Source organism: Oratosquilla oratoria, chromosome 12 (assembly GCF_046742065.1).
Source record: "Oratosquilla oratoria isolate Oo_2021 chromosome 12, ASM4674206v1, whole genome shotgun sequence".
NCBI lineage: Eukaryota > Metazoa > Arthropoda > Malacostraca > Stomatopoda > Squillidae > Oratosquilla > Oratosquilla oratoria.
In genome coordinates, this window is record NC_134788.1 from 26,064,092 (window position 1) to 26,078,686 (window position 14,595).

Sequence of the window (14,595 nt, forward strand, 5' to 3'; positions counted from 1 at the left end):
GGTCTTGTGATCTCTCGCAGTCTCCATCATTCTTATGTTCTTCTGTTTACAGCTTCGCGAGGAGTGCGGTGTGGCCTAATGTAGGCCTTGTTATCTCTCGCAGTGTCCACCATTCTTATGTTCCTCTGTTTACAGCTTAGAGAGGAATGCGGTGTGGCCTAATGTAGGCCTTGTTATCTCTCGCAGTCTCCACCATTCTTATATTCTTCTGTTCACAGCTTCGCGAGGAATGCGGTGTGGCCTACTGTGGGTCTTGTTATCTCTCGCAGTCTCCACCATTTTTATGTTCTTCTGTTCACAGCTTCGCCAGGAATGCGGTGTGGCCTACTGTAGGTCTTGTTATCTCTCGCAGTGTCCACCGTTCTTATGTTCTTCTGTTTACAGCTTAGAGAGGAATGCGGCGTCACGAGCATTAGCGAGGAGAAGCGAAGACTGGACACTCCGCGCTCCCGGGGTGTCATCCGGTACCTAATCTCTGGGAACACTACCAGGTGCGTCACGTCCGGAACGTTAAGTCCGTTTAAGGCCTTATCACACTGGGATTCCACGGGCTTCACCAACGCCGACAATTGAGAGTTTGTTTGATTAAAAACGACTTCGGTTACGATATTTCATTTTTCAAGTCTTCAAATATAATATCCTCGTCATATATAGAGCAAAGCTGATTGATGAGCTAAGAGATTGTGAACCTAGACGGAAGTTAGACATACTGTCGACATGTTCTTAGAGAAGTCTAGGTTTATGTAAACGAAGTCTTATTTCAGTTATTCAAATGGAGGTAGGAAGTCAGAGGAAAAATAGCCCAATGTGATGAGCCCTTCACCCAATGTCATTGACCTAATTAGGTAGTTCTCAATTTACACGATATGTAGAGACCGTGAGGCATTGCGTAAACAAAAAAATCGCGTAAATTTGATTCGCGATATATAGGTATCGCGTAAATTAAATTTTGTTTAATGGGGTTGGAAAAACGCATAATTAAAAAAGAAAAACATACATAATCAGTCGCGTTAATCTAAATTCGCGTCTATTAAAGAACTAACTATACAACAATAGAGCAATGCAAGTGGGGTCCCGTCTCCTACTCTTCAAAGTATCATACAAGTACAGTTCCAACTAGGCCCACATATTTCTTATTTCCCAATTATCATACTTAGATTTGAATTGATGTATTGTCTCAGCCTGGGCTATATCACCTTATAAGCTAATTCAAGTATTTTTGCATTTGTATGGAGAAACTATTTTTTCACATCCTTTAGACATAATGTGCTCTTTCTTGATTTACTTCAATGACCTCTTAAAGCCCTCTCATCTTTAATCAAGAGATCCCGTCTTGTAATGCAATCTATCCCCATTATTGACCTGAATACTGTCACCCTATCTCCTCTTTCTCTTCGATCCTTCAACGTTGGGAAACCCAGTGTTTTTGGTCTCTCCTCGCGTGGTTAATCTACTAGGATGGGGAACAGGTTTGGTTGCTGTCTTTCACAAAGGATTACAAAGGAGGAGCATGTATGTCCTTTGTATTCTTTCTATCTTGCTTATGTCCTTCATTCTGTCTGGGGACCATACCATCGACGCATATTCAAGTCTTGAACGGATCAGGGTTTCGCTTATTATTTTAACCCATTAAACTCCGATGACAAGATTCCTTGTCATTTGGTCAAATAAAAACAAAAAATCATAAAACACCAAAATGTTTGCTCAAACACCAGAAAAATATGACGTCAGTCCTCGCTTCGCTCGCAGCGAAGCGAGGACTGACGTCATATTTTTCTGGTGTTTGAGCAAACATTTTGGTGTTTTATGATTTTTTGTTTTTATTTGACCAAATGACAAGGAATCTTGTCATCGGAGTTTAATGGGTTAAGTTGATAGTGTGAGTGTGTGTGTGTGTGTGTGTGTGTGTGTGTGTGTGTGTGTGTGTGTGTTTACTTAACTGAATTCGCTTCACCTTGACCTACACTTGTGGGACAATCTTTATAAATTAAACTCGACTTTAACTTAGTTTAAGTTCTCTAACTGCATTTGAACACAAAACTACATCTACCTCCAACCTCCATTTGAATAACTGGAATAAGACTTTCCTTACAGAAATCTAGGATTCTCTAAGAACATGTCGACAGTATGTCTAACATCCGTCTAGGCTCACAATCTCTCAGTTCATCAATCAACTTTGCTATGTATATGACGGGGATATTATATTTGGAGACTTGAATCATAAGATATTGTAACCGAAGTCGTTTTCACTCAAACGAACATCTCAATTGTCGGCGTTTATGAAACCCGTGAAAGCCCAATGTGATGACGCTTCTTAAGTCTAGTGTCATAAGGCTCTGTCAATGGCGTCTAATAAGGTGGACGTGAGAGTCTACGGGCATTGTCCGCCATGTTTGTTTGTTATAATAATAATAATAATAATAATAATAATAATAATAATAATAATAATAATAATAATAATAATAATAATAATAATAATAATAATAATAATAATAATAATAATAATAATAATAATAATAATTATAATAATTATAATAATTATAATAATAATGATAATAATAATGATAATAATAATAATAATAATGATAGTAATAATAATAATAATGATGATAATAATAATAATAATGATAATAATAATAATAATAATAATGATAATAATAATAATGATAATAATGATGATGATAATAATAATGATAATAATAATAATAATAATAATAATACATACATACATATACCAAGGCTTTTTCCCCCTTCCAAGGGAGGTAGCCAAAAAGGGAAAGGCACAAAAACACTCCCACCCATTTCATCCCTAGATACACTCCACACCCCTCCCACCCTCCCTCTCATCTGAGCACCTCCTGGATGATGGGCCATCCCTGCACCCTGCCCACCGCCCTGGGTCAGAAGCAGTGTCGCAAGACACAGCACATCCACAGCAAGGCCGCTTCATTTAATCGGCGACCCCCCCTCTCCGACCCCCTTAGCATAAAAATCGAGGACGGGGAGAAATCCCTTCGGGCTGCGTCAAAATTTACTCACACATACTACCGCCCCCCCCCCCCGCCTATTCCTCCTCATGCAGTCACAACATCATCCATATACAACCATTCTCCACTCACCTCTGTCTTCCGTCCTCTCCCTTCCTTCCTCAACAGACATTCCCCTCTTCCCCAAAGCCCCCTTCACCCCATCCATCCACCTTATCCTAGGACGTCCCCTCATGTTCACTCCCTCCACATCTGACTTCCATACCTCCTTTACTAGTCTTTCTTCACTCATTCTTTCCATGTGTCCAAACCATCCTAATATTCTTTCATCAACCCTATCTCCCAAATCCTTTTTCACCCCTGTTCTCCTCCTCACCTCCTCATTTCTCACTCTATCCAGCCTAGTAACCCCCACCATACTTCTCAGACACCTCATCTCAAACACATTCAAACTCCTTCTCTCTTCTTCTCTTATATTCCACGTTTCTGCCCCATACAGTGCTGTTGGCACAATCACTCCTTCATACAGTCTCCTCTTCGCATCCATTCCCAAATGTCTATTCCTCATTACACTCTTTAAACCACCAAGGCATTTACTCGCTTCTCTCAATCTACATTCTACCTCCACCTTCACTCCACCTTTTCCTGCTACACTTGCACCCAAGTATCTAAAACTATCCACTTCCTCCAGTCGCTCTCCCTTAATGTTCACTTCCAGTCTACTGCCACTTTCACCCCTTGTACATCTCATCACCTTACTTTTACCCACATTTATCTTTAGCTTTCTTCTATCACATACTCTCCCAAACTCTGCCACCAGCTTCCTCAATCCCTCCTCTGACCCTGCCACAAGCGCAGTGTCGTCCGCAAACAACAGCTGGGAGGGAATAATAATAATAATTATAATAATAATAATAATATACGGTTTATTGGGTATAGCAGCATTACTGTGTGTGTGTGTGTGTGTATGTGTGCGTGTTTGTGTGTGTGTGTGTGATTCATCATAGTCTTGGATCACGTGTTGGACTCGTGATCGACAGTGGTAGCCGGGAACCCTACCAGCTGCGCCACCAGTCGTGTATGTGTGTGTGGGATTCACCATAGTCTTGGATCACATGTTGGACTCGTGATCGACAGCTATTTCCCTCCCGGAAGAGAGCTCAGGGCTCAAATATGACCGGTCTGTGGTAATGCTGTGACCTTACACACACACACCCAACTCCCCGCCCAGTAGTGTTGGGGTAACGACTCACAGCGGAGCTCTGGGCGGGATTCGAACCCGACCAACGCATTGGCGGCTGGGAATGCTACCATTGCGCCATCGCATATGTGTGTTTAGATTATCTAATTTACTATAATTGTAGTATCCATGAGAGAGATTGTGTTCAGCCCACAACTTCCGGGAAGAAGTAATGTGATGTTCTGAAGGAAGGTCACTTTCTTCCAGTATTTATTTAAAATTATATTCTGGAAGTAGGCAGTGCCGACCGGTAAATTGAGCGCTGGAGGAAAAATGTCTTAGTGTGATAACCTTATTACATCTTGCACGTATTGGGTCACTGCATTGTCCACCGCAATATTTAACAAAACAATTTCCCATTACGTTTGTTTTTGATATATCCTATTCAATTCAATTCATTTTCTTGTGATTAAAATCCCCGATCAAGATGACAAAAATTACAATTTCCTTACTCTGCATCTCCCACTTGCGTGACCACAGGACATCTCTAAGCTGCGACGACCTCATTCGAACGGGTAGAGAGCTCACCGACGAACTACGAAAACGACAATTCCAACGCTACCATCGCTACAAAGCTGGCAAGGGCGACTTTAAAGGAGGTGGAGGAGGAGGAGGAGGAAGAGGAGGAGGAAGTGGTAAAAGAGGGAAACGCGAAGAACCCACAGAAGAAGTCGAAGCCAAAGTCGAGACGGACAGTTGGGACAAGTGGGGAGCGACAGTCGTTGAGAAGTACAAGAATCTAAAGCAAAACAGTAACAAGAAGCGTCCTGTTCGTCTTGGCGTTGCGAGGAAGAAGCTTCCTTATAAGGTCCGGTAACCCATGCCAGCGTCCAGCTCTGGCCAATGATTTGATTTATTTCTTGTTTATATATTGTTTATTCGGATTCGAATGCCCTCGGAAGGGCGGGTATTTGAATCTCTTCCTCTTTATAAAAATAACGTTCATGGCTGTTGTATCTATATATCTATCTCTCTCTCTATATATATATCTTGTATATTTTATCAAACTCCTAGGAATGTTTTAATATTTATATGATACTGTAAACACATGCAACTGATAATCACGATGATTACGATCAGGCAGATCAATCACCAATGACCAATCACCTTCACCATCAGTGGTACCTAAACAAACTTCCCAGACGTACGATATTCCTGTGCAGGTACCGTACCTAACCTAGTTAAAACTGAGTTACAACTAAAGGAACCTAGATTAAACCTCACACAACATGAGTTACACCTAACCAAAGCTTTATTTAAATCTAACTTGATATAACTTCCCAGGAAGAATACGGTACGATATGTTTGGTTGTGTATCCTATGCAACCTCCCCCTCCCTGGATCATTCATCCTGCATCTCAATGCATCAGCCTTGTCACCTATACAAACTTCAGAAAATATGTATGGCTTGTACTTACAAAAACACATACATATGTACCTACAGCCTTCCTCATAATCTATGTAGTACCCTAAATGTCGATATATATTAAAATACATATACAAATACACTTGTTCTCTATCAGTACGTGGGTCATACTCGTCTCCCATGTAAGCATGTTATACTCGTTAAACGAGTTTTAAATGTCGGTATGAGACCTCATACATATATGTTATTTTCAGTCTTGGATATTATTACAATTACAACTTACTGTACACACAGCATGAAAAGAGTACTGTGGGGATGATGAACGAAATGAAATGGTATCATAGATGAAAATAGGTGAGAAAATATGATTGTTGCAATGGGATTTGTAATGCTTTGTTTGGTAAGGCTAATTCACCGACTCGGACGACAATTTTGCATTCGAGTCGACACGAAAGGTTCTTCAACACATTGACGAATTTTCTTCAGAGAGAAAAAAAAAATGCAAATAAGGAGATTAATCACAGTGTTGATAGTACATATTTTAGATCCTTCATCCACGCAATACGTTACATGACATATAGAACCTGTTTATAATGTATTTGGCACAATTTTCCTTGAGACACTTTTGATAGATTGCACAATATATGCACTAATTTTTCTGGAAAACATATTTTAATCGGTTTTCTGTAACGTATATATATATATAGACAAATTCCCTGCACATTTGGTAAATTGTTTTTATAAAACATTCAGGATTTACAGTAAAGAATAAGATATGATATAGCTTTTGATTGATAGCTGCAATGTGTTGTACAACGCATTAGTTTACTTTATATAATATTCATTATCTATTTTCTGTATGTCTTCTATACTATATATCTCGTGTCTATTTTCAGTAAAATATAGTATACATTGATATCTTTTAGTGTATGATATATATAATGTTTTTTATTTGTGTTTATATTTTTGATACATCTTCCGGACAGTACGCCAGATCTCCAGCAATTTATCAGTTTCTCACGAATTTTTTCTTTTTTTTTTGCTAACGCCTAAATGGCGCCTTTCCTTGTACATCGTGACAAATATCTTACATTAAATAAACCCATCCAATGACAAAATGAAAATGAAATAATTTGAAAGGCGTATGGTAATGACAGAGTATACAATGTAAGTAGTCAGTTTCAAGGCACCGGTTTTTTTTTCCCCAGGTCGGCCTAAGCCGTATTCAATCGGGCAATTCTCTTGTTTTTCATAGATCGGCCTAAGTCGTCCACAATACATAAAAGATATATGTGCATAGTTTCTTTGATTATCCTAGTCTTCCTCATTCCCCAGAAAGGGTACATATATATTTTTTTTTAATAGCCTAGATCATCAAATGCCGGATGAACGTTTTTGTTGTGGTTTGGTTCGGTCAAGCCAGGGAAATGAGACTCGCAACAACACTAAGATTTAATTAATGGTTATTAGGCTCAGAGATCACGGAGTGAGGGACTCATCAAATGTCGTGGGCTGGTGCAAAGGTCCGCTTGGAAAGACGCAGAGTGCGGGGGTGATCTAATAGAAGTGTTCAAGTGGATCAAAGGCTATAACAAGGGTGATGCAAACAAGGTCATAATAAAACAACAGGGCAGGACTCGCAGTAATGGGTATAAACTGGACAAATTTAGATTTAAGAAGGAAATAGGCAAGAATTGGTTTACTAATAGGGTGGTCGATGAATGGAATAAACTTAGTAACCATGTAGTAGTAAGCGCTGATACTATCAGTTGTTTTAAAAAACGATTAGACAACTTTATGGATGGGGACGACAGGTGGTGATGGATTTGGAGCTGCCTAGTGTAGGCCTTATGGTCTCTTGCAGTCTCCTTTATTCTTATGTTACTTGCTGGAGAGGACTGCGTCTAAAGCGACTTGCTGAGAGAACTGCTGCTTGTAGATGTCGTGTCCTGGGGTAGAACTGATTTTGACTTGCTAGGTAAGACCACCCGCTTGCGCGGGATCGTTTTTTTGTGCGAGAGGAAGAAGGTCTGTAAGAAAATGAAAAGATAGTAGTGTATAAAAGAGGGCTTTTGCCACCGGGCGATCAGGGATATTTATTACGCGGGGTCGTGGCTTTGGAGGTATGGGCAGGAGACTGCGAATGATGTGTAACCGTGAGGTTACATGGAGTGTCTATTCCTCTTATCCTCATCCAACAAAGTTAGAAAATGAGTAGGAGGCTTAGTCTTAGGGAAAGATGGAGAAATTGGAAATAGTTTTAGTGGTAGGTCAACTGAGAAGATGTAGTAGGAGAGAAAGTTGGAAATGTAAATGATTTCAGTAGAAGAGAAAGTTTATGTAGTTTGTGCATGTAGTTGTGTTAGTTTTGTTTGCGGTATGGATTTGTGTGTATTCTACACATAGAGGGTTGTTGCCTCCAACGTGTATGCTTATAGCCTGTCAATTAATGGGCTACATGTAATATCATTATTATTATTATTGTTATCACCAGTCAAAGCTGGTGAAGGGGTGCATTATTGATAAGTAGGGTTATACACGTCTTATCGTGTACACCGCACGTGGGACGGGCGCACCTGACAGATAGTCTGTACGGTGTGGTCTAGGTGTAATGTGTTGTATTAGATGTTTGTGTCCGTCGTGCAGTTTTTCTAGGTGTCTCGTGTGAAGTTTGTGTTTGTGTTGGTTGAGTGGACGTATGGTGGAAACTCGGTGTAGGAGGGACTCAGCGGTTCTGAAGTCGCTCGCTCGCGAACCCGTGATGAACTTGACAGCGGCATTCTGAACCTTCTGATGGTCGTAGTTATTAGTGGGACATGTCAGCTGGCTTAGTCCCGGTGGATTGGCACAGAGTCGGTCTGAAGAGGTCGTCTCGACAAGACGCCGTCCTTTTAACCCATTAAACTCCGATGACAAGATGTCTTGTCATTTGGTCAAATTAAACAAAAAATCATAAAACACCAAAATGTTTGATCAAACACCAGAAAAATATGGCGTCAGTCCTCGCTTCGCTCGCAGCGAAGCGAGGAGGACTGACGTCATATTTTTCTGGTGTTTGATCAAACATTTTGGTGTTTTATGATTTTTTGTTTAATTTGACCAAATGACAAGACATCTTGTCATCGGAGTTTAATGGGTTAAAAGAGGCTGGTGGGTCAACGGGGAGCTTTCCTGAGTTTCTGATTGGCTGCTGGCTGGCTGGCTGGCTGGCTGGCTGGCCTAGGCGTCTTTGCGAACTACGCTTGCCAACTACAGCGGCGAGTATAAAGGCATAGCTCGAGTCGTGTGACGGCCACTCTGGTTTTGACCATCGGCGCGTCACTACATTGTCTACAAACGATTACGCAGTTGACATTAGCAAGTGTACATCTTTGAATGACGACCGAGAACGTTTCGGTTCGAAAGCATAAACACAGGTCAGCTCGGAAACGAATCGCGCAGTTTTTAGTTGTGGTGTTGTCGCAGACGAGTTAGTTTTGGTGCTGTATCATATCAGTATCGGAGCATGCTGCCTGAAGCTGTCAGTGTAGCAGAAACGGTCACGCCGTGGGTTCCTCTTTGTAAGGGGCGTGGTTTTAACACTGATCACATGAAGAATCGTCACCCCAATATGCACGGGCTTAACCCATTCAACTCCGATGACAAGATGTCTTGTCATTTGGTCAAATAAAACAAAAAATCATAATAAAACACCAAAATGTTTGATCAAACACCAGAAAAATATGACGTCAGTCCTCGCTTCGCTGCGAGCGAAGCGAGGACTGACGTCATATTTTTCTGATGCTGTTTGATCAAACATTTTGGTGTTTTATTATGATTTTTTGTTTTATTTGACCAAATGACAAGACATCTTGTCATCGGAGTTTAATGGGTTAAGACCAGCATGAAGCCCGCAGCGGAGAGGCTACTTCATGGTCCCAAGCCCCATACACTGAGAATTAAAACAAGTGACATACGCGTGGGTCGTATTTCTTTACATCTTATACCTGGAAACCTATATAGGTGCGTTGGCAGCTGGGGCTTGATTGTAAGTCAGTACCAATGTGCAGGTGCATTGTCAAAGGACCTACTCGCTTAACCAAGGATTTTTAGAGACAAACAATTCTTCTAATTCAACGTGATCCAGAACTAATGAATACTCTGCAACAGATGAACATGGTTTCATGTTATACTCTGCAATAGATGAACATGGTTTCATGCTGTTGTTTCCTACAACAATGTCAAAACGTTGGAGTCTAAAACTATTCTCTTACAGGATCTCTTCACTGGACTTGCAACATAACAGGGCAATGGATGTATTAAATCTTCATAATATCATCACTGAACACGTGGAGTACATTTCCCTATAATCAACAAATATGGGATCACGGATAAAAAATAATCAAAATACACTGTTAAAAATGTTTAATTCTCTAATAGACATATCCTTTACATCACTTACTTAATCCAATACATGACAAGGCAATGGAGTGATTGAATGCTCTTCACAATATCATCAGTGAACTAGCGGCATTATATCTTTCCTTTTAATCAACAAACAAACGGGATCACAGATAAAAAGTCAAAAATACATTGTATGAAAATTTCAACTCTCTGACAGACATATCCTTTACATTACTGAATCCAACAACGTTAACAATACCTTGCTTTCAGCTACCATGCAATTAAGATATAAACTCTTGAAATTCTACAAATGATGCTGTTGTGTGTTTGCACTCATCCCTATCTTGTGCACGAGTTGCTCCTTTGCAGTGCATCAGCACAAAAGGTCTTATCCTCCACCCAAAACCTGCACTCCACAGGTACACCTTTGACCATAAACCTGCACTCCATATCATAGCCAGGGGTACTCTGATCAATGTTCTTCAATTCACATGATTATTCCTTACTCAAAGTTCTATTTCCCTAGCTCGCCATACCTGAGCTGAGGCACATCTGAATGCAGAATAAACATCAAGAAACTTGGATCACGTGTTGGACTCGTGATCGACAGTGGTAGCCGGGAACCCTACCAGCTGCGCCACGAGTCGTTTATGTGTGTGTGGGATTCACCATGGTCTTGGATCACATGTTGGACTCATGATCGACAGCTATTTCCCTCCCGGAAGAGAGCTCAGGGCTCATATATGACCGGTCTGTGGTAATGCTGTGACCTTACACACACACACCCAACTCCCCGCCCAGTAGTGTTGGGGTAACGACTCACAGCGGAGCTCTGGGCGGGATTCGAACCCGACCAACGCATTGGCGGCTGGGAATGCTACCATTGCGCCATCGCATATGTGTGTTTAGATTATCTAATTTACTATAATTGTAGTATCCATGAGAGAGATTGTGTTCAGCCCACAACTTCCGGGAAGAAGTAATGTGATGTTCTGAAGGAAGATCACTTTCTTCCAGTATTTATTTAAAATTATATTCTGGAAGTAGGCAGTGCCGACCGGTAAATTGAGCGCTGGAGGAAAAATGTCTTAGTGTGATAACCTTATTACATCTTGCACGTATTGGGTCACTGCATTGTCCACCGCAATATTTAACAAAACAATTTCCCATTACGTTTGTTTTTGATATATCCTATTCAATTCAATTCATTTTCTTGTGATTAAAATCCCCGATCAAGATGACAAAAATTACAATTTCCTTACTCTGCATCTCCCACTTGCGTGACCACAGGACATCTCTAAGCTGCGACGACCTCATTCGAACGGGTAGAGAGCTCACCGACGAACTACGAAAACGACAATTCCAACGCTACCATCGCTACAAAGCTGGCAAGGGCGACTTTAAAGGAGGTGGAGGAGGAGGAGGAGGAAGAGGAGGAGGAAGTGGTAAAAGAGGGAAACGCGAAGAACCCACAGAAGAAGTCGAAGCCAAAGTCGAGACGGACAGTTGGGACAAGTGGGGAGCGACAGTCGTTGAGAAGTACAAGAATCTAAAGCAAAACAGTAACAAGAAGCGTCCTGTTCGTCTTGGCGTTGCGAGGAAGAAGCTTCCTTATAAGGTCCGGTAACCCATGCCAGCGTCCAGCTCTGGCCAATGATTTGATTTATTTCTTGTTTATATATTGTTTATTCGGATTCGAATGCCCTCGGAAGGGCGGGTATTTGAATCTCTTCCTCTTTATAAAAATAACGTTCATGGCTGTTGTATCTATATATCTATCTCTCTCTCTATATATATATCTTGTATATTTTATCAAACTCCTAGGAATGTTTTAATATTTATATGATACTGTAAACACATGCAACTGATAATCACGATGATTACGATCAGGCAGATCAATCACCAATGACCAATCACCTTCACCATCAGTGGTACCTAAACAAACTTCCCAGACGTACGATATTCCTGTGCAGGTACCGTACCTAACCTAGTTAAAACTGAGTTACACCTAAAGGAACCTAGATTAAACCTCACACAACATGAGTTACACCTAACCAAAGCTTTATTTAAATCTAACTTGATATAACTTCCCAGGAAGAATACGGTACGATATGTTTGGTTGTGTATCCTATGCAACCTCCCCCTCCCTTGATCATTCATCCTGCATCTCAATGCATCAGCCTTGTCACCTATACAAACTTCAGAAAATATGTATGGCTTGTACTTACAAAAACACATACATATGTACCTACAGCCTTCCTCATAATCTATGTAGTACCCTAAATGTCGATATATATTAAAATACATATACAAATACACTTGTTCTCTATCAGTACGTGGGTCATACTCGTCTCCCATGTAAGCATGTTATACTCGTTAAACGAGTTTTAAATGTCGGTATGAGACCTCATACATATATGTTATTTTCAGTCTTGGATATTATTACAATTACAACTTACTGTACACACAGCATGAAAAGAGTACTGTGGGGATGATGAACGAAATGAAATGGTATCATAGATGAAAATAGGTGAGAAAATATGATTGTTGCAATGGGATTTGTAATGCTTTGTTGGGTAAGGCTAATTCACCGACTCGGACGACAATTTTGCATTCGAGTCGACACGAAAGGTTCTTCAACACATTGACGAATTTTCTTCAGAGAAAAAAATGAAAAATAAGGAGATTAATTACAGTGTTGATAGTACATATTTTAGATCCTTCATCCACGCAATACGTTACATGACATATAGAACCTGTTTATAATGTATTTGGCACAATTTTCCTTGAGACACTTTTGATAGATTGCACAATATATGCACTAATTTTTCTGGAAAACATATTTTAATCGGTTTTCTGTAACGTATATATATATATAAACAAATTCCCTGCACATTTGGAAAATTGTTTTTATAAAACATTCAGGATTTACAGTAAAGAATAAGATGATATAGCTTTTGATTGATAGCTGCAATGTGTTGTACAACGCATTAGTTATTACTTTATATAATATTCATTATCTATTTTCTGTATGTCTTCTATACTATATATCTCGTGTCTATTTTCAGTAAAATATAGTATACATTGATATCTTTTAGTGTATGATATATATGATGTTTTTTATTTGTGTTTATATTTTTGATACATCTTCCGGACAGTACGCCAGATCTCCAGCAATTTATCAGTTTCTCACGAATTTTTTCTTTTTATTTTTGCTAACGCCTAAATGGCGCCTTTCCTTGTACATCGTGACAAATATCTTACATTAAATAAACCCATCCAATGACAAAATGAAAATTAAATAATTTGAAAGGCGTATGGTAATGACAGTATACAATGTAAGTAGTGAGTTTTTTTTTCCAGGTCGGCCTAAGCCGTATTCAATCGGGCAATTATCTTGTTTTTCATAGATCGGCCTAAGTCGTCCACAATACATAAAAGATATATGTGCATAGTTTCTTTGATTATCCTAGTCTTTCTCATTCCCCAGAAAGGGTACATATATATATATATATATATATATATATATATATATATATATTATATATATATATATATATATATATATATATATATATATATTTTTTTTTTTTTTCTTTTTAATAGCTTGGATCATCAAATGCCGGATGAACGTTTTTGTTGTGTTTTGGTTCGGACAAGCCAGGGAAATGAGACTCACAACACTACTAAGATTTAATGGTTATTAGGCTCGGAGTTCACGGAGTGAGGGACTCATCAAATGTCGTGGGCTGGTGCAAAGGTCCGCTTGGAAAGACGCAGAGTGCGGGGGTGATCTAATAGAAGTGTTCAAGTGGATCAAAGGCTATAACAAGGGTGATGCAAACAAGGTCATCATGATAAAACAACAGGGCAGCACTCGCAGTAATGGGTATAAACTGGACAAATTTAGATTTAAGAAGGAAATAGGCAAGAATTGGTTTACTAATAGGGTGGTCGATGAATGGAATAAACTTAGTAACCATGTAGTAGTAAGCGCTGATACTATCAGTTGTTTTAAAAAACGATTAGACAACTTTATGGAGGGGGACGACAGGTGGTGATGGATTTGGAGCTGCCTAGTGTAGGCCTTATGGTCTCTTTGTAGTCTCCTTTATTCTTATGTTACTTGCTGGAGAGGACTGCGTCTAAAGCGACTTGCTGAGAGAACTGCTGCTTGTAGATGTCGTGTCCTGGGGTAGAACTGATTTTGACTTGCTAGGTAAGACCACCCGCTTGCGCGCGATCGGTTTTTTGTGCGAGAGGAAGAAGGTCTGTAAGAAAATGAAAAGATAGTAGTGTATAAAAGAGGGCTTTTGCCACCGGGCGATCAGGGATATTTATTACGCGGCGTCGTGGCTTTGGAGGTATGGGCAGGAGACTGCGAATGATGTGTAACCGTGAGGTTACATAGAATATCTATTCCTCTTATCCCCATCCAACAAAGTTGGAAAAGGAGTAGGAGGCTTAGTCTTAGGGAAAGATGGAGAAATTGGAAATAATCTTAGTGGTAGGTCAACTGAGAAGATGTAGGAGAGAAAGTTGGAAATGTAAACGATTTCAGTAGAAGAGAAAGTTTATGTAGTTGTTTGTGCATGTAGTTGTGTTAGTTTTGTTTGCGG

At 39.9% G+C, this 14,595-nt stretch overlaps 1 protein-coding gene across 3 annotated transcripts in view; it reads left to right on the forward strand.

Annotated features, from left to right (window-relative positions):
* The window catches only part of LOC143031134 (galactosylceramide sulfotransferase-like), an 83,985-nt gene that overhangs the window by 16,946 nt on the left and 52,444 nt on the right, over positions 1-14,595 (forward strand). The window contains exons 7-8 of one of the 3 annotated variants that reach the window (XM_076194620.1): positions 385-491; positions 4,708-6,856. In XM_076194620.1, the coding sequence (XP_076050735.1) occupies positions 385-491; positions 4,708-5,044 (444 nt within the window). In that variant the 3' untranslated portion in view covers positions 5,045-6,856. Of the gene's footprint in view, positions 1-384; positions 492-4,707; positions 6,857-14,595 lie in introns of those variants that run through there. The other 2 variants (XM_076194619.1, XM_076194621.1) reach the window with 2 other exon arrangements.